At 43.6% G+C, this 21,614-nt stretch overlaps 1 protein-coding gene across 1 annotated transcript in view; it reads right to left on the bottom strand.

Annotated features, from left to right (window-relative positions):
- RAB12 (RAB12, member RAS oncogene family) overlaps positions 1–21,287 on the bottom strand; it is a 29,408-nt gene extending 8,121 nt beyond the window's left edge. Inside the window, exons 1-2 of the mRNA XM_037050342.1 lie at positions 20,772–21,287; positions 3,945–4,005 (exon numbers count right to left, since the gene is read on the bottom strand). Of these exons, the coding sequence (XP_036906237.1) occupies positions 3,945–4,005; positions 20,772–21,273 (563 nt within the window). The 5' untranslated portion in view covers positions 21,274–21,287. The remainder of the gene's footprint in view (positions 1–3,944; positions 4,006–20,771) is intronic.
- Positions 21,288–21,614: the final 327 nt, after the last annotated feature.

Raw genomic sequence — 21,614 nt, 5'->3', positions numbered from 1 at the left:
GAGCTATATCAACCAGGCCTGAATAATTCTTTATTTGAAGAAATTTTCAGTTGGATTTTAGTGCAAATCAACTTCACATTCATTTATATATACGTTCAATAAATTAGAATCCAGAAATTTGGGGCTCAAGAGCAGAGAGATTAGAGATAATAGAAGTCCTTAAAAAATATTATTTTATGGTAGAAAGAACACAACAGGAGATCTGCCCTCTTAATGGACTTTTCAGTGTAAAATACACCACTGTTATACAGGCACAAGGCTGCACAGCCGATCTCTAAAAGAAGTTTTAATAAAAACCCAACATCAAAGAATAGGGATAGTAAAAGGTATTTGTTACATAGTTTTAAAACTCTCTTGCATGAGGAACATACTTAGGAATCCTAGAAACACTAAGTTAGCTTCCTCCGATGACTTTAAGTCAGATACACAAAAAGAGGAGAGAGACCTCAAAGTGCAAAATCTGAGGTAATCATTTTAACACAAATAAATGAGTAAATAAGATTTACAAAAAAATCCCAATGAGAAAACATTAACTAGTTCACCACTCTCCATTTATGGTCATTCCTTAAATTACATCTTTTTGTGACTGGCTCTAAATGCTCAAAGTAGAAGAGCACCTTCTTTTGAGAGACTATTATTTCCAAAATATTTGGGTTCTGAACATTTTCTATTTGTCTCAAAAGTTCTTTTGCTTGATTTATTTCCCCTACTAAATTATCTGCTACCATATATGTTAAAAAAACAAGACACATGAAATGTCAGTTTTGTTCAACAAGTTTTTATGAAATGCCTCCTATACGCCGGTACCATAGAAAGCCTGCACAAGTCTCCTCTCTTCAAAAAACTTGGTAAGACGCCAATCTGATCATGCTCTTATCTTCCCATGAAGATGCAGAATCCTATTATTTCACCTGTTATCTCCATGAACCTGAATTTTCACTGTGGTGATAAAGAGCTGACTTTTAGAGATTTGCAGTTTTTAATGTCAGGTAAATCATCATTTACTATCGTTAGCACATGATTTTACTATTATTTCTACTTCCACTTTTGGTATAAATGAAAAAATCCCTGCAATTTTGTTTCCCCAATTTGGTAATACAATGATGCTTAAAAAATTCAGATTCCCGTTTGCTGTATTTAATATATCTAGCTGAATGACACAATTACTGATTTGAGGGGCAGGAACCAATTTCAGAACGTGAAACGCTCCACACCACCTTCCCAGCACAGAATGAAAGCAAAGGAGCTTGGTGTGCTGCCAGAACACTGGTGGAGGCAAGTTCGCCAACAGGAAAGACGGGCAGGACGGACAGAGCGGGGCCGGCTGCAAGGCATTTCAGAGCGGTGTCTGCCCAGGGGTAGGACACACACGTCATGGCTTCAAGTCCCATTTCAATGCTGTGACTCTAAGTCACTGTGTATCACTTCCAGGGTTTCCAGGATAGCATTTGGATGTAAATTCATGAAACTATATTCTAGCAGAAACATTTTTAGTTATACTTTAAGTATAACTTATGTACATACATGTAGAAACATTTTAAGTACAGAGTTGAGAAAATGGTCCTTTTCCTAGCCCCAGATAATCAAAGAACTGAAAAATGTGACCCAAAAATGTGTCAATGACATTGTAGCTTTTGGTACCTTAAAGCTATAAGAATTTACAGTAAATAGTTTCCTTTTTTTAGTTTGTTATATCCGAAACCATCAGGAGAAGTACATTTCTTGTGACAACACCTCTCCATGAACTGACTGGCCACACTTTCACGGGGTGACCATCTGCAAAGCCGGAGCACAGCTGTTACCAGCAGTCTCTCTGAAGAGCTCCTTCCAATTACACCGGCTCCTCCTGTGCCCTTGACCGGTGACAACAGTCAAGTGAAGACAGTCTGTCCTTGACAAAGCAATTACAACAGCAACAGCTCAAGGGTGGCTGCCGACTCCAAAATAAGCCACGTGTTGCTTTAAACAATGGACCACACTCCAGTTCTTCCTTTCTGCCTACTTGGTAACAGTAATGTCTTTTCCTTCAGGGAGGGACAAGTCCTACTATCTAGCTAAATCACTGGAATATGCCCCACAGAAAACCTGCAATCATCCTTTCAATAAATCGATAAATCTTGTCTTTATTCCTTCGGTTATACTCTCACCAGTGTTGTACAGTTTTGAAAATTAAGAGAACAAAGTCTGAGGAGTGATGAGCCAAGGAAAAGCAAAGGAAGAATGATTGGGACATTCTTTTACATCCAAGAAAGAAGTATTTTGGAGGTGCGCCATGCATTTCTTGGAACTGCACTACCACACTTTCTGCCATGAGGCAGGCCCTCTTAGATCAGACTCAAAGTACTGAAGGGAGATTCCAGAAGTGTCCAGTGTCGCCAGCACAGACTTTAGGGGGTGGAGCTCTAGGAGGCACAGGGCATTTGGACACACTTCTGTGAAACAGATCTCTACTGCCTGAGATGAAAACTACAGTGTTAGTTAAGGCATGTTTTTAAACACAGGCCACCACGTCGTCATTTAGACACTGCTGTCATCCACTAAGCAAGCTTCACAAACATTCTAATATTCGCTGTATCTCCTTTGTGAGGCAGCCACCATCAAAAAGCATCTCACCCACAGGTACTGTGTATACAGGTCGACCACACTATGAATACTTTTAAAGATTAATACTTTTAAGGTCTTTACCTTAAAGAGCTTATAAAACTGAAAACAGCAGCTCAAGTGAAGATACTTTGTTGCCATTTCCAGAGTTCAAAAAATGGGCAGCAATACAAGAAACAGTTTGCTACCTTTCCAACCATGGGCAAATGTGGTAATAAATATGCATTATTTCTGGTATCAGTTATGTAGGCAAGATTGTTAATATTTCATAATCAAGTTAAAACAAAAATATTAAAAGCAAAAACAAAACAAAAACAACAATAGCCAAAAGAATTCTAAAAGTAGGTTACACAGTCACAGATGACGAATAAAGACATTACCTCAGACACCGCCGGTGGGCAAGCAATGCTGGTTCGGCTGCGGCTGTGCCCCAGACAGGGACACGGATGGAGAATGAAGGCATGGCACTAACACTCAAGCATTAGGTGACCGATGATGCCACAGATGAGGCAGCGATTAACGCAGATGAAAGCAAACACACACACGGTGGACAAACACTCAGAGCTGAGATTGACCTGCCGAGAGGAGTTAGTAAGCTGAGTACACGGCAGCTGTGTTGTTAAAAACAAAAGGGCATTCTCGGAACACCTCAGCAGTTACTTTTAAACCTCCACCAGACCTGATATCTTCTCCACTGGGTTGATTCCCTAAGACCCCCCGTGGGCTGCTGAGAGCCAGCAGAGAGCTCTCGGGGCTGGACACAGTTGTAACACAGCCGGTTTGGTTCCTCAGGTGATTATTAATGTGAGAAAGTGGCTGTGGATTCATTTCCAGTGGACATTAGTGGGTGCTTATTCACGGGGCATCAGCAATAGAGCCAAAGGAAGTATGTGTGTGTGTCCCCCACAGTGATATTCACGATGTGCCACCAAGGACAGCCCCCGAAATACCCGGGGGTGATTTGGCTTTAAACTGTGCAAATCTGTTAAAAACATACTGGATTTTCTTTGAATACAATCAAACAAAATAACTTTAAAAACAGAAAGACAAGCACTTCAGCCATCATTTTGGTGACAGTTTTGTCAAATGATTTGAAAACAGAGGCATAAAGTCTCCAAGTTCACTACCGTTAATGTTCTTCTCTGCACAACTCCCCGTGCACATATGGGGTATGAAATACGTAGACTTTTCTCAATTCTCTCTCACCGTTCACTCTATTTAAAGATGGGCAAAGGAGAGGAAAAGCAGGAGAGGCCAACCAGCTCACGTGGTTAATTGTATCAGACAAGCATATGGACGGCTGAACACACATGGCAGTTACTGGGTACAGGTTCTCCACTCACCAGATCTGCAGTCTGATTTTCTTGCCTCTTAGCTCTACAGTTTTGATTTTAAAGTCAACACCTGCAAATAAAACAAATGAAGATGAAGCAAAAACAATAAAGACCGAATCTGTCAAAAAATCATCCCATTTGTACATTTTAATATCATTATCTGGGCCTTGGCCCGGTAACTCAGTGGGTTAGAGCATCGTCCTAATAGGCCAAGGCTGTGGTTTTGGTCCCTGGTCAGGGCACAGACGAGAATCGACCAATGAGAGCATACATAAATGGGTCAACAAATCAATGTTTCTCTCAAATCAATAAAAATAATTTGATCATCAGCAAAACAAACTGGAAAAAACAAAACAAACACCCCCCCCATATCACTAAATCTCAAAAGGGAAAAGCAAAAGTGTGCCAGTACCTGTAGCCACCCAGTCATTCCAAACTTCACCATACAACCGTAAGTCAATCTGTGTTACATTCTACCCTGAACTATTTATGTAGCATTTACTATTTATAACACAACTTAAAAATTATTTTTAATTATAACATAGTTTATTACTACCATAAGTTTAGCTTAAAAACCATAAGATTACATTTACTAATTACATTAGTATATAAATGGCTTTAAGAGAATGTTATCTTGGAAAAAACTGTTTTGTAGGACACTGGAAACAACCTTGATTTCAAACAGCCTCAGTCTAAATTTAGAAATTGTATTAACTGTTTTAGCATTCGCACAAAATTTAGTTAACACATAAGCATGACTTCTTTATTGTGTTGTCAATAGCGTGGAAGAGGAATTATTTTTTTAGAATCTATACATAAAAGTTAACACACCCAACTTTTATTTATTTTAGTACCAACAAGCAAACCATCACATATCACTGTCCCTTTCAAATTCAGCCTTTAAAACTTCAGATGATTTTTAAACCAAATTTTCATTTGTGTACGTTCCCTTACACACTTCTCAGTTACAGAAAAGTTAAATATTTCAGGCAGTATTTTTTTACACAATTTTCAAAACTAAAACAAACAAACAAACAAACAAACCAAAGGGATGCTGGCTGAATTTGAGAACTAGAAACATTCTCTACTGGAACCACTTCCTGACTGCTTCAGAGGATCCAGGGCCCCCATGCTGCCTGGCTTCCAACAAGCAGGGGGAAGGCGTCTGCCAGTGGGTGCCGAGTGGCCACAGAGACCAGGGACCCCACTCCCAGGCGCTCATCTCAGGGAACTGATGCAGCACTTCAGAGTCAGAAGATGGTGAAGGGAAAGGCATATGACTGTTTTTATAATTAGTAACACACTGTAGACACCAGTGCACCACCAAAGGACATGTTTACAACCCTGGGTGGAGGTGAGGTGGTAGCCTTCACCTGGACAACACAGAGAAGTTGCCTGAATATAAAATGTCACAAGAAAACAAAGCTAGAGCATACTGTATTACATTTCAATTCTTAATCTCTTACATCAGATATAATTTAAAATGTCACAAAGTGAAACCTAGTTAATTCAATTTCACTTTCAGTTCTGGAACAAATTTGCTTTCTGGGAGTCAAATGATATTAAAACAGCCTTGAATCAGGAAGAACGTTTGTGCACCACCAATATCCTCAGAGCGCCTTAATGGCTCAGCACCAGGGGAGGATAGAGCTTAAAGAGACACTGACAAGGCACAAAAAGCAGCCCAGACACATGTGCTCTGTCCTGATTTTAACAAGGCACAGCTTACTGACCAAATACTGTCCTCCTTACATTAGCTCCAAGTTGGGAACTCAGTACGTTACTCTTAGGGCAATTTACAAGTCAAATCCATATTTTTGTTATGACTATTCTATTTTACTTGTGTTTCCAGTTTTATTTTTTAAGTTTTAGTTAAGGGACCTGCAACTTTTGTAAAACGTTTATCACACAGGCTGCTGCTTTACTGCAAAGAACTGGCAGGTGATACTGGAGCTCTGCTTCAAATCAACGGAAAGAAGCCTTTGAGGACTTCCGGCCAAGATGGAGGCATAGGTAGACACACTGTGCCTCCTCAAACAACCAAAATAAGGACAACAACAATTCAGAAACAAAGTAACAATCCAAACTGAAAGAAAATGAAACTGTGTGGAAGTCCAACAACCAAGGAGCTAAAATAGACACATTCATCCAGCCTGGTAAGTGGGGCGCAGCCGGGCAGCCGAGCAGAGAGGGGTAGTGGCACAGGAAGCAGTGACAGTGGGCGGGCAAGACGGCAAAGGGTGCACATGGAGGCACCTCACAGACCCTGGGCACCCAGGTGGCAGCTGGCAGACCTCGGGCGTGGGGTGGAAACGGACAGACCCAGCGAGGGAGCAATTGAGAAGCGGGGCACCGTGTGCAAAGTGGCTTGCTGACTGTGCAGTGGTCTCACATTCGTGTGCAGGTAACTGGGGAGTGAGAGATCTCACAACCCAGGGTCCTAGCGCCAGGAAATAAAGCCTCAAAACACTGAGTGAAAACACTTGTGGGTGAGGTGCAGGGAGAGACTCCCACCCTCACAGGAAAGTCCCTGGAGAGACCCACAGGGTCCTAGAACACACACAAGCCCACCCACACAGGAATCAGCACCAGAAAGGCCCAGTTTGCTTGGGGGAAGCAGCGGAAAACGCTGAGGTGCAACAGACGGTGGAGCAAAGCACCATTTTTTTCCCTCTCTGACCCCGCCCCCACATACAGCATCACAACCCAGTGACCTGGGTTGCCCTGCCCTGGTGAACACCTAAGGCTTTGACTCATGTGTAACAGGTGCAACCAGACCAAAACATCATGGATCAAGCAGAAAAACAGCTGAAAGCCCCAGAGCCAATACTTCTAAGTGACCAAGAGATAGCTAATCTATCAGACGCACAGTTCAAAACACTGGTGATCAGTGTGCTCACAGAACTGGTTGATTTTAGTCACAAATTAGAGGAACATATGAAGGCTAAACTACGTGAAATGAAGGGAAATGCACAGGAAACCAATAGTGATGGGAAGGAAAATGGGACTCAAATCAATGGAGTGGACCAGAAGGAAGAAAAAAATGACCAAACAGAAAAGAATGAAGAAATGAGAATTCAAAAAAATGAGGAGGCTAGGAACCTCCAGGACATCTTTAAACGTTCCAACATCCAAATTATAGGGGTACCAGAAGAGGAAGAGGAAGAGCAACAAGTGGAAAACTTATTTGAACAAATAATAAAGGAGAACTTCCCCCATCTGGCAAAGGTAATAGACTTCCAGGAAATCCAGGAAGCTCAGACAGTCCCAAAGAAGTTGAATCCAAATAGGAACACACCAAGGTCACATCATAATCACATTACCCAAGATTAAAATGAAGGAGAGAATTCTAGAAGCAGCAAGAGATAAAGAGACAGTCATCTACAAAGGAGTTCCCATCAGACTGTCAGCTGATTTCTCAAGAGATCTAAAAGGCAAGAAGGGGCTGGAGAGAAGCATTCCAAGTCATGAAAGATAAGGACCTATATCCAAGATTGCTCTATCCAGCAACGCTTTCATTTAGATTGGAAGGACAGATAAAGTGCTTCTCAGATAAGATCAAGTTCAAGGAGTTCATCATCACCAAGCCCTTATTATATGAAATGCTAAAGGGACTTATCTAAGAAAAAGAAGATGAAAAATATGAACAGTGAAAGGATAGCAAACTCACAGTTATTAACAACCACACCTAAAACAAAAGCAAACCAAGAGGACAGCTAGATCAGGAGTGGAACCAAAGAAATGAAGATCACATGGAGGGTTAGCAAGAGGGGAGTGGGAGGAGGAGATGGGGGGAGAAGGTATAGAGAATAAGTAGCATCGACAGTAGGTAGAAAATAGACAAGGGGAGGGCAAGAATAGTATGGGAAATGTAGAAGCTAAAGAACTTATGACACAAGGACATGAACTAAATAAGGAATGTGGGTGGAGAGGGTGTGCAGGGTGGAGGGGAGTGAAGGGGGGAAATGGGACAACTGTAACAGCATAATCAATAAAATACATTTTGGGAAAAAAGAATCCTTTGAAACAAACTCCCAGCGCAAATAATTTTTGTTTTTCCTGCTAAGAATTGCTGAGAATGAACATGTCAGACACTCTTTCTCAACCAACTGAAATAACTTATCCAACTTTAGCAGTCCTACACTAGGTCTATTTTGTAACCACAAAGTTAAGTAAGTAAAATACAAGAAAACAGTACCATTATTCAAAATCAAGTAATAAGTTGTATAATTATCACCATGTTTTACAAATACATTACTGATTTTAATAAGAAAACAAAGTAAAGATGACAGTGAACAGGATTAATAATCGGTTTAGCCAAAATGAAGGCTGTCTAGTTTTAGCAAGTAGATTAAAAGGTTAAATAACAACAAAATGAAAATATCCAGATGTTAAATCCAAAACTCCATAAAAGGAAACAACAGCTCATTAAAACAGTCCTCTCTCTTAAATGAAATACCCCTTCCGTCTAACAGACACTAGGTGCCTTCTAATGCCTGGAAACTTACCCAGTTCACGGCTTAGAAGCACATCCTCGTATCAAAGCATACAACTAAACATTCTTAAAAACCTTCTTACATCAGGTCAAAAGTATATCTTAATGTCTGTTTTAAATATTTGCATGTCACAGACATTGTAACGATCCCTAATAAAAGGTAACAAGTCGCTAACAACGTTAAATACTCGGATCAGTTTTTTTTTCTTTTCACATTTTTTTGATTATACCATTACAGTTGTTCTATTCCCCCCCTTCATTCCCCTCCACCCTGCACACCCTCTCCCCTGCCATTCCCCCCCTTTAGTTTATGACCACGCGTCTCAAGTTCTTTAGAGTCTATATTTCCCCCACTATTCTCGCCCTCCCCCCTATCTATTTTCTACCTACCATCTATGCTATTTTCTGTGCCTTCTCCCCCCTTCTCCTCTTCCCACTCCCCTGTTGCTAACCCTCCATATGATCTTCATTTCTATGGTTCTTCCTGATCTAGTTGTCCTCTTGGTTTGCTTTTGTTTTAGGTGTGGTTGTTAGTAACTGTGAGTTTGCTATCCTTTCACTGTTCATATTTTTCATCTTTTTTTTCTTAGATAAGTTCCTTTAACATTTCATATAATGAGGGCTTGGTGATGATGAACTCCTTGAACTTGACCTTATCTGAGAAGCACTTTATCTGTCCTTCCATTCTAAATGAAAGCTTTGCTGGATAGAGCAATCTTGGATATAGGTCTTTGGATTTCATGACTTGGAATACTTCCCTCCAGCTCCTTCTTGCCTGTAAGGCAGTCTGATGGGTGGGTACTCCTTTGTAGGTAACTGTTCCCTTATCTCTTGCTGCTTCTAAGAGTCTCTCCTTCATTTTAATCTTGGCTAATGTAATTATGATGTGCCTTGGTGAGTTCCTTCTTGGGTCCAACTTCTTTGGGACTTTCTGAGCTTCCTGGATTTCCTGGAAGTCTATTTCCTTTGCCAGATTGGGGAAATTCTCCTTTATTATTTGTTCCAATAAGTTTTCTACTCGTGGCTATTTCTTTCCTCCTTCTGGTACCCCTATAATTTGGATGTTGGAACGTTTAAAGATGTCCTGGAGGTTCCTAAGCCTCTCCTCATTTTTTTAGAATTCTTGTTACTTCATAATTTTCTGACTGGTCATTTTTTTTTCTTCCTTCTCGTCCACTCCCTTGATTTGAGTCCCAGTTTCCTTTCGATCATTATTGGTTTCATGTGCATTTCCCTTCATTTCAATTAGTTTAGCTTTCATATCTTAATCTAATTTGTGGCTAAAATCAACCAGTTCTGTGAACATCCTGATCCCCAGTGTCTTGAACTGTGCATCTGAGAGGTTCGCTATTTCCTGGTCGCTTAGAGTTATTGGCTTTGGGGCTTTGAGTTCTTCTTGAGCCATATTTTGGGCTGTTCATTCCTGTTACGTATTAGGAGCAGAGCCCTTGGTGTTCACCAGGGCTGGGCCACTCAGTCACGGGGTTGTGACACTGTATGTGGGGGCAGGGTCAAAGAGGAGCAATGGCAGTCCTGTCTGCCGCCGAAGCTGCCACCATCACTGGGGCCCGCGAGTGCCGACCCACTGCGCGGGAATGTGCAACCGGGGTCAGCCCTCTGCCACTGGGTTTGCCTGCTGGGGCCTGCGCGGTCCGTCTCACTGCTCACTGTGCTGGTTTATCTGCATGCGAACGTTTGACTGCAGTCAGTCTGCCCCGCACCCTCACTGGGTCCACACTGCTACTCCGGCTGCCTGCATGCCTGGGTGGGGGATCTTTCCTGCCCGACCCTGCTCCGCTGCTGGCTCCGCCCCTCTTTCCGGTCCGGTTGAACGGTTCGTTGTTCTTGGACTTCCGTATAATTCAATTTTCTGTTCTTTGGCTGTGTCTTTGTTCTCCAAACCTTTGTTGTATTCAAACTTGGTTGTGGGAGAGGCAGTGTTTCCACCTACGCCTCCATCTTGGCGGAAGTCCTCGGATCAGTTTTGGACAAAGCAGAGAAGCTCCTCCTCACTGAGGAGTGCCTGGGACCTATGTCTATGAACAGGGGACAAAAAGGGCGGCGACTTCATTTCCATCTGCAGCACTTGCTAAAAACCCAGTTTCCCACAGGTATCTTGACCAACAGAGGAAGTGACAGGCATACTACTCCATCAGTTGACTGGGACAATCCCTGCCCTCAAGGAACTTGGCCAAACTGGCCTATTTAACGAAACACCCCGTGTACTTGGCAAAGAAATGCTTTTCTCTGCTGCCCTCCCTTAAAGAAGCCCCCTCACCTGCTCAGATACCCTGTAAGTCCTCAGTGATGTCCTCTCCGAAGCCTCATGGTGGCCCCCTTACCCTCATTCTTCACCTGTGTTTCCAGTTGGACTGGAATTCTCTTCTAGCCCTTTACCACCCTGTTCCTTCTTTGTTGGTGGTGTCCCCTTTGAGGACACAGTCATCCAAAAGCTTAGGACACTGCCTGGCACACTCCAGTGGCTCCATGAATCTGCTAAATAACCCTCCCTCCTCCCATCACATGCTGGGTATGTAAGGAGGAATGCTAGTATTTTTAGAAAAATTAGGGAAATTCAGGACTTTTTTTTTTTTTTTGGTTAAAGCCCAAATAAAACACCTAGGTAGTAAAAACAAAGGGCAGATGCTCTGAATGTGTCCGGTGGGCAGAGTGTGGAATGGGAGCAGTGAAACGCAAGGTTGCCCAGCACACACACCATCCCAGAGATGGAATACTTCATTTCTTCTACAACTCCTACCACTGGGCAGTCCTATCACGGGCATCTCCTCTCCCTACATATGCTCATGCCAGGAATTACAGCAACAGTCTGCTGAGTCACTTAGGTGGGAAGTGGTCCACTGAGTGAATTATTCTGACTACGGGAGCTTACCTTTTAAAAAAGATTTTATTCATTTATTTTTAGAGAGAGGGGAAGGGAAGGAGATAGAGAGGGACATCAATGTGTGGTCATCTCTCACACGCCCTCTACTCGGAACCCAGCCCACAACCCAGGCATGTGCCCTGACTGGGAATAGAACCTGCATCCCTTCGGTTCGCAGGCTGGCACTCAATCCACCGAGCCACACCAGCTGGGGCTGTGGGAGCTCACTGTTCTTCAAGCCAATGTTGTGGAAGTCTTCCTAGAAATCTTTGTATCAGAAAGGACACAGGTCACAGGGGATGGCCCCTGTATCAATAGGTGTGCACTACACTAATTTGAGGCACTGTGTCTTCTTTTTTATTTTAATGACCTTTAATAGTAACGACAGTGGACATTTGTCAAACATGCTGTGCCTGACATCCAGGACAAGGAATCCAGCAGCCCAGTGAGGTGTGCGCTATTGTCCTCATCTTAGAGAAAAACGCCAGAGCAGGGAGGACAAGGTGACCTGCATTAAGGTCACAGCACACACTACTTGAGTGGCAGAACCTATATTCAAATTTATAATACTGCCCACAATGAAAAGTTGTTATAATGGAAGTCGGATGCCTGAAAACAAGGAAAGTGTGAAATATTCTGCAAACGAGCCAGAATCTCCACAATCAAGCCATGAGTGAACAGAGCTTAACTTTGCAATGTGTCATCTTCTTTGTATCCATCTTTCATAAATCGTAGCAATAGCATGAAGAATTTGCATATTTAGTACTGGTAAGATTTGTAAATTCCCCTCCCTTAAGGCAAAACATTCCCAAAACATTACTATATTTCTTTTTTGCTGGGCCACAGAAGTTACAAAAGTGAAAATAGCAAAAATCAAGAGGCTTCTTTCTGCACATTCCTTTCCAACAAACGTTAAAATATATATATATATAAAAAACATCTTGGTTCATGCCTATGATTTACAGCTTGACAGACATCTCCCCTCTTTTTCTTCTCTGCTCTACAGCACCACCAAAGATCTGATTTTCTTACTTAACATTCTCAGGAAGTTGAAGGATTTCAGACTCTGAAGTAAGTCACAACTCAAAAAGTACTCACAATTGTTACTGCCAGTTTATAATAACTACCTGAACTTTGTACAGCTTTTCTTCCCAGGATATATATTTATGCAGTGTCATCCAATTTGGAATACAGTATTTCTACCAAGGGAGAAGATTTAACATTTTCAGAGTTGAGAGTAAGAAAATAAATTAAGAAATGTGTCAGGGTCACATAAAGGAAATTTGAACATTAGAAAACAAGGCACCTGACCACGAAGCCAGTCTTCCGCCGAAACACCACCTACCAGCACAGAGTACAGCAGCAGTGCCCACAGGACGGCACCACGGAAGGAAAAAGCAGTGGAAACAGGCTGTCAGTAGGGCCACCCGTCAATTTCCGTACTGAAAGCACCAAACTTGAGAACTATTCTTAAATACTACCTGGCTCTTCCTACTTTCACTGTTAGGGGTATTCAATGAAATAGAAACTAAGTACAGTTATAACTATAAAACATTCTGATCATTCTCAGAAGTGTGTGCCATCAAAATAGTGAAATGATTTCACGTCACTAAAAAATGCTTATCAGGCCTGAGTGTACCAAAGTCTATCTTGAGTTTAAAAGACCTGTCTCTCTTTCACTCCAGGTTGGACACACTCCACTTCGGTGCACGAAAACCACCTGCGTCTCGGGTCCCTGACACAGGCAGGAGCACAAGGAGAAAGCCTTGCATTTGCCTGGAACCACAGACCACATCAGGCAGGGAAGGGTCTGCGGTGATCAAAGCAGAGGCTTGGGGAACAGAGTGTGTCCCCCTGGGGAACCCATCAAACAGGCGGACAGTTCATTTCCACGAACCACACATGTATAAAAGAATTCCACAGAACGGGGTTTATTCCCTTTGTAGCAAAAAGATTAAGAACTCTTATGGTGTTGAGTATGTTTCAGGTACTAGTCTAAGGGCTTTATATTTACTCACGGTACATGAACTCACTGTAGTATATACTCCTAACAATTTTATAAGGTAGATAGTATTTATTGTCCCCATTCTACAGATGAAATAACATGTTGGAGGTTAGTTACTTGCCCGAGGTCACCAGGCTGACATTAGAGCACAGCTGTGAACCTGGGCCAGGTGGCCCTGCCTATGTGTCCCTGCTCAGCCTCATCTGATGAGTAAGGGAATGGCTGGAAGAGGGCTATAAACATATATTCCATGTTGAAAAAAAATAATTCTGCATTTCCAGGGAAACTATAGAAGTAAGTGAGGGCTGCTGACTGGCTCGACAGACTGCTCCTCCACGGGCCGGCCTCCCTCAGCTTCCTCATCTGAAAAAGCAGTCATTTTGACCTCTTGGTCATAAGAGTTAAATTAAAAAAATGCAGAGACTGTCAAATAGATTTTGTACTTTACACAGGTTACATGTTTACACTTTATTTCCTATCTATCTCTAAAGGGCTACTTCAGTTACTTCAGAGTTTTTGCACCTATAGTATAAATTAGAAGGGAACATAACTGGTACTTTCAACTTCCTTTTCTAGGCCAGATACGTAAGATATTCTACCCCCACTTATTCTAGGAGATGGGAAGAGAGTGTAAGCCTAACTTTTTTTTCTTTTTATAAATAAGGAAAATGAAGTTACGTCATTTGCCTAAAGACACTGACCACTGTGGCAGAGCTGGGACTTGAACCCAGGGCTTTGTGCCCACCTCTGAAACCCACGCTCTCCCCACAGTATGCCATCACCTGAAGGGGCTCCTGGAAAGAGAGCGATGGCCAAGGAGAGGGGTGAGTGCTTTTCAGAGAAAACGTGATGACAGGTGAGTGATTCTTTACCAGTCAACAAGACAGCGGAGTCCTGCTGGGTAGCAGGACTGAAGATGGGGAGACAGCGTAAGAAGGCCAGAGCTCCCCAGTGACAAGCAGCCTGACTACATTTTTTCAGGACCAGCAGCTGAACTGGAAATAGAATTGAGGGGTCCAAGAAACAAGTGAATATAAATCCCTGGCTGAAATGGCTGGCTGCGAGTCTGTCCTTGAATGTTAGGTGACAAGATAGATGAATTGCACCCGAGTCCTGACTTGCAGGATCCTGAAGCTTCTGCATTAAGTGAAGCCTGGAGAACCAGGGGAGTTTTGTTTATCAGCTATTTCCATCATTAGTTTGCCTAAGATGGAAACACAGGTTGCTGTTTTATTTTGTAAACTAAGAAGGCATTATGTAGGCACCAGAACCCAAACAGTGGAGGCTGTCAGATTTGGTGGGAAAGGTCCTCTATGGAATATGGTGGTGTTCTGTTAAGCCTTACTGTTTTCTAATTTTAAAGAAAAAGGATTTTTAAAAAAGTCACATTCAGTTAAGGGCACTAGTTTTGGTCTATTTTGGTTTTCTAAATATTTTCCAAATGTCAGAGATGTGCAATCAAAGAGAGAAAGGAGAATAATCAATTTCTTCCTCTGCTGAAGTACAAAAGCACAGCAGTCTACCTCCATGGCTCACGTCTCTTTCTGAAAAGGACGAGCCAGGTGAGCAGGCCTCAGCTGCATGCCCTGTAAGTGGTGGGCAGAGCGGCACCTAACGTTAGTATGAAAAGCCTCTCCAAAGTATTGTGCTGACTACTGCACAAAGCTATGTCTTCTTCACAAATTCAAACAAATAATTAGCACAATGAACTGGCACCCGAGGCTGAAGAATAATTTGCACCTCTCAGAGGAACCAACTCTGTCTTCTCAAGCCAGTTCCAAGATCTCAAGCCGACTGCTCCTGGCAGACTCCACAGGCTGGAGGGAGAGATGCAATCTCTCAGAATCTGGATCTCTATCAGGCATAATGGAACCTTTCTTCTTCAGTGCCAGTGCAGAACAGTGAGAGAAAGGCTGAACGCACCTAAGCCAGGTCTTTAAATAGATTTCTGTTCCACCTAAACAATGCCACCACAACTACATTTCCATACTTTCTTTGAAAGATAGCTACTTTATTTCACAAAAACCAGGCACACTCTGCACAAGCCTATCAGCGCACGTTAAGTTCACTAAATAAACCTAATCGCACGATGCACAGCACATGCTGGCATAAAAAGCTAGATGTTAACCAAGATGCACCAGCCCCTGCCACACTCACTCTCCCCGAGTCATCGTGTTGCCTCACTCTGGCAGGGAAGTGAAACACTGGCGGCCGAGGTGCTGGGCTTTTGCAGTGGGAATTCTGGACGACTTTCCCTAATTCTTTCAAGTGAAACATTCAGGCAGATCAGCGATGGCTTGGAAGACTATGCATAAATGCATAAGAGCAAAATAAAACAGTTTAGAATGTGAATCCAGTAGATGTTCACACTGAGTTTTCTAAAAATCTCTGACCTAAGTTTCCAGGATAGAAGGAGTGATAAATGTCCCTTACCAGTGATTCCACTGCTTCTAGCTTAAGTTGACCAGGTGAAGTGCAATTCATCTATCTTGTCACCTAACATTCAAGGACAGACTCGCAGCCAGCCATTTCAGCCAGGGATTTATATTCACTTGTTTCTTGGACCCCTCAATTCTGTTTCCAGTTCAGCTGCTGGTCCTGAAAAAATGTAGTCAGTTGACCACGAATGGGCATCCTGTACCTTGAACTCAAATCTGGACTCAGGAAAGATATTCTCACAGAGACTACACGGACTACTGCCAGTAACTGAGTGAAACCAGGGCTTCAGTAAAGCACCATCACTTTCTAAGACCAGCTACTGTCAGGGGTCACCTATGAGGTTGAACATACTGCTACAAACTGAGAAAAACAAAGAGCGGGGAAGGTCTCGAAACTAAATTTAAAAAACGTTTTAATTCAAGTATTGCCTTTCCTAATTTGGGGGAGGGTCTACTTCACTTTAAGGCTATTTCTTTTGAAAAGTTAGCAATAGTGCTTTTATTTTTTAAACGTCCTTACTTGGAATAATAAAATAACTGGCAATCCTATGTTAGCCTCCTGCAGTTTGGGGAAATTTATGGCCCAGGAAAACCATAATTCTGGTTTTGATGGCCTTAATCCTATGTTCTCTCTATTTAAAATGTCAAATTTTGGCCCTGGTTGGTGTGGCTCAGTAGACTGAGTGCCAGCCTGAGAACCAAAGTGTTGCCGGTTTGATTCCCAGTCAGGGCACATGCCTGGGTTGTGAATCGGGTCCCCAGTAGGGGGTGCAGGAGAGGCAACCATACACTGATATTTCTCTCCCTTTCTCCATCCCTTACCCTCTCTAAAATTAAATAAAATCTTTAAAAGATAAAAAGTCAAATTTTGGAAAATTTTTATACACAGGTACAAGATTTAAGATATGTAGGTGACTGAATATTTAGGTAAGAAATCCAATTCTTAGAGCATTATTTTAATAACTAGAAGACAAGTGATGATAGGGGCACAGTTAGAGAGTCAATTTCATTGATACCAAAGATCAATAATACCACTATCTTCACAGGGCTGTAGGACCAAATTAGATAAGCAGGAAAGGGCTTCACGATTTGGATGCACCAGAAACGTCACAAAGCAGCCTCAAAGTACGCTAAGGAACATAGACCTCATCGTTGCCCTGCCCCTGACCACTTGCAGACCAGTTGTGTCATGGTGGCTAAGTTGTTTACATCTTTGAGCCTTTGCTTTTTCACCTGTAAAATGGGGATAACTTTCAGTCTCATTATAAGGATCAGAAAGAGTATACTTTTGCTGGTACATAGTAAATGCTCAACAAACTGTAGCTACTACTAATAGAATGTTTTATCTTATAAGTAAGACAACTAAATTACTTATCCAAAGTCACAACCTAGTGAGTGGCAAAGCCTAAATAAAGAACTCAGGCTCCTCAGTCTTACTCTAGTGTATTTTCTGGAATGCAATGCTGCTGGAGGGGGTGGGATGGGGGGTGTGTGTCTGACAAAACCATTTCAGTACAAACAAAATTAACAGGTAAAATAAAACAATGGTGGACCAATATATAATTTTACGGCTGTTCTTTGGTATGTTAGATAGTTGTGAATTTCTACAGCCAACTAGTTTTTTCCCATTTCTCAAACTTTAAAAAGCTGCTTCTGTACTTTTTGAAGAACTTGTTAAATTATGTTAGCTATATCAAACTAAGTAATTCAATTTCATGAGTACAAGACACCAAGTATTATTTGAGTATAATAGTCCACTTAGACAATTTCTATTAAATAGTCTTTTAAGCTCAACCAAATCAACTTCTGACTTAATAATTTTTAAAAAATCATCATTTTGCTCACTTAAAATAGGTTTCCTCAAATCCCTTAGGACAGGGGTGCCAAACTCATTTTCACTGGGGGCCATATCAGCCTTGTGGTTGCCTTCAAAGGGCCCAATGCAATTTCAACTCCTTAACAGTTAAGGAGAAGTTACATTTATACAGTCCTAAAATTATTTCCGCCCTTTGAAGGCAACTGTGAGGCTGATATGGCCCCCAGAGAAAATAAGTTTCACACTCCTGCCTTAGAATTTCTACAATGATCTTGTACAAAAAGTCCAGGTGAGTCTGATTCACTTTTAAAAGGCACTTTGGAGGTAGTCTCTTCTAGTCTCTTAATTACACAGGCCATCACTTAGTGAGGTCTCTTGGTCTGCGCATGAGCAGGCTCTTCCCCACGTGCATGGTCTTTCCCAGACTCTGCTGTCATTAGCAGACACACCTGCAAGTCTGGACAGGGTAAGGGAAAAGTTCTACCCAGGAAGAAAATCTTTCTTTATATGCAGCTGACTATACTGCCTGGAGATGAAACTTGACAGACTGGCCTCAGAAGTACCTATGAGCTAACAGTTCACACAGCAGGCATTCAGGTGAGGCAAACACAGTTCCACACCACACCCAGCACCATATTTAAATAGCATTTTTCTAAAGGAACTTGAGGAATGAATTTATCTTTACAGCATTCCAATGGTGAGGAAACCTTCCCTGACCAGCCCTCAACCTACCTTTGGTTGGAATGCCTTCCATTACGTTCCCCAAATATTCTGAACGCATCTCTACCGCTGCCCTTATCAACCTGGACCATCTCGTTCCCCAGGACTCTGCACCACATCTGGATAGACTACGTCCTTTTCACCACTGAGGGGTCCCCAGTGGCTATGTTAGCACCCAACATACAATAAGTGCTCAATAAGTGATATGGTAAGTGGAAGGAGAAAGCACTCAGCAAGAGAGCCTAAAGGGGGATTAATTAGCTTTCTCAAAGTGTCTTCACACTCTGGATCAGACCAGAAACTATCATCTTTCTCTGAACTTCTCATAATAAACACTTATGAGGTCAAGTACTATAGGCTATGTAAAGAGGAAACAAAAATGAGCAAGACCGAATCCAACCACACAAGGGAGCTTGTCGTGGTGGTGGGGGAGGTATGTGCATGTGTACATGTATGTACTTGTTTGTTTGTTAGGGGATGAGAAACAAACTGCCTGGTCTCCTTGCCTCGTACTTTCTCATTCTCAAATATCCTATGGAATCCTGCCCAATCAGTTCCACTGTCTTCATGCCAAAGTCAAACTCTGAGGCTTTATAGCTCCACTTGCTACAGAACAAGGTCCACACTCCTCGGCCTGGCAGTCAAGGTCTTGGGGCATTCACTCCTGATGTCCCCTATTAAGTCTTTCCCAGAATATGGGGGCGCTGCTCCATTGTGGCCCCAGCTCAGAAGGCTCTTCCTCATCTCTCCTCTGCCTTACTGTAATGCATACCTTTGCTCACCTCCTGTTTCACCTCCACCCACCCCAGCCCTGTTACCCACCCATTGGTGCCTGTGCTGATTTCTTTCCATCACACAGTGCAACTATATTATCCCTCATTTTTATATACTTTAAACATGGAGCCATAAGATTGATAATTCTGAATTGCTTTTACCTCTATTTTATATAAGCCAGGTACTAAAGTACCAGTATAAATTCTCATTTGATGGTTTATCTCCCTGTACTTTATATGATCCAACATTAGATATTTGAAACAGGTAAACTTATGCTACTGAACTTTAACATCAGGGTCCCAAGGCCAACATTTAAAAAACAAACAGGGTACAGAGAGTACAAGTATTTCCAAAATGATCTATTCTAAAATAAGCATTAAGGGGAACCAATTCTCACAAACTAAACAAAAAGACAATTCAAAATTTGACAGTTAATTTTCCATTAAGACATTTTAAATGTAGTACTTTTTTGTTACATGGCAATTAAAACCACTTCACCCCAAATCGTACTTCCTTGAAACTACCACTGCATACAATACTACATACATGTACAAGACTACAGAATACTTTTAACTCTGGATCTCAAATTTAAATACTATGCGATGTTTCTTGAACCTCCTCTAGGGAAATCCATCACTGCCTATCACTAACCGTGAATGCCCTTTATTCTGAAGAGCCCCCTCATCTACGTGGTTCCCCATCGGTGAAGGCTGCTAAGGGGTTTTCCACAGAATCAACTGTTACCTACACACACCAGACAGACCTCAACACCAAGTCCTCTACTTCTGACTTCATTAAAAAATTCCCCCTGCAGTTTCAATTTTAAGTCCTGAGGACATTAAACTCCCTGACTTGAGTGTTCCTGTATTTACCTCATTGTTGTACTTCACCCATCTGGGTGTACAGGATGACTTATCTCCATCCCTGGGTTACTTGAGGTCATGGACAAGTACAACTGAAGACCCCCCTGCCCCGAACTTATAGTTAAAGCAAGAAATTTAGTGTAGTTTTAGTCTTAATGATATTCTCTACAGGAAATTTTAAACTTCATTATTTCAGCATATCATAAAAGTGAGTTCAAATTTAGAGAATAAGCCCTGGTTTACAGAACACTCGCGAGCTACAGCTAAGGCACCAAAATTTGCTGTAGACGACCCACTTTGGCCCCTAGCTGGGGGCACGGCTTCAACTTCACCACACCCCCTGTCTGCTGCTCCCTCGCACCACCTTTTTCCTTGCGTGAGTAATGTTAAGGGTCGAGAGTTTCCGTGGAGAGATGCTCACACTGTGCCCGAGCGCTGAACGGGACCAATGTATCACCCCACCTCATGACCGCCCTTGCGGGACGCGGTAAGACTCCTGAGTTCAATAACCCGCTCCTACCGGGACCTCGCCAGGGGCCTGAGAGGTTTGTGCTGGGAGAGGAGGTTCCAAGAGCAAATATGCGCAGAGACTACACTAAATTTCTCCTTCTGGTTTTGGGAATAGAATCGAGGGCTTCCACGGGGTTCTTCCCCCTCCCCTAGATATCACCGAGAGGTCCATCCACCAAATGTAAGGCCACCAAGGGCCATACAGTTGGGGAGGGAAAAGCTCAGAAACGCAATGATAAGCGAGGCCGGCTCAGCTAGGGCACTAGCCCTGGGGCACTGGGGACCCGGGAAGGGCAGTGCCGGCGGCAGGAGGGCCCAGCCCCGGTTCCCTTACCCACGGTGGACTTGCAGGCCTCGCAGAAGGTGTCGTCGGTGAAGCGCTCCATCAGGCTGGTCTTGCCCACGCCGCGGGAGCCTATGATGATGACCTGCAGCTTGAAGTCGGCTGGCCTGGGGGGCTGCTTCCTCCGGCGGGCCTGGCCACCCGACAGCGCCGGGGAACCCGCGACCAGGCCGCCGCCGCCGCCCCCTGCCCGTCTCTGCAGAGCGGCGCCCGGATCCATGCACGCATACGGCTCCCGCTCGGCCCGCCGCCCGCCGCCCCCCGCCCCCCGGACGCGCGCCCCGGGCTCCGGTGCCCCTTCGGCCCCCGCCGCGCGCCAGGGATCGACCCCGGGCTCGGCGTCTGCCCACTCGAACGGCCCCGGCGGCCCGCGGGCTTCGCGCTGCAGCTGCGCTGCTGGCGACCTCCCAGCGCCCGCGTCCAAGCCGCCGCCGCCACCACCGCCGGGAGAGGAGGAAGGGAAGCAGCTACTCCGCAGCAGCGGCAGGAGCATCCCGGACAAGGAGGGGCAGGAAGCGCAGGCGCGGGGCGGGAGGTGGGGGGAGCCGCGCCGGATTTGAGGCCGATTGCATGCGCGCCCCCTGCCGACGGGAGGACCACCCGCCCTGCGCCCCTCCGCTGGACTGCGGGCTTCACTCTTCACCTACTTTGATTTCTAGTAGCCTGCTGCTCTTCGGCTTCCACTGTGTTCACCTTGCCAGCTCTCTCTTCCCTCTGTTTTGTTTCTGGCTCTTTTATTTCTCCGTTCTCCCCCACCTTCCCCTCTTTTCCTTTTCACTCCTTTCAATGAGCAGTCCTAAAACACCGTGCCCGTTTATTAGACATCTCTTCCCT

The sequence above is a fragment of the Sturnira hondurensis genome, unplaced genomic scaffold, assembly GCF_014824575.4.
Source record: "Sturnira hondurensis isolate 20B ecotype Veracruz unplaced genomic scaffold, ASM1482457v3 Scaffold0006713, whole genome shotgun sequence".
In the NCBI taxonomy this organism is placed as follows: Eukaryota; Metazoa; Chordata; class Mammalia; order Chiroptera; family Phyllostomidae; genus Sturnira; species Sturnira hondurensis.
Note: the sequence above shows the minus strand (reverse complement) of the source record. Positions and strands in the feature narration are given on the sequence as shown.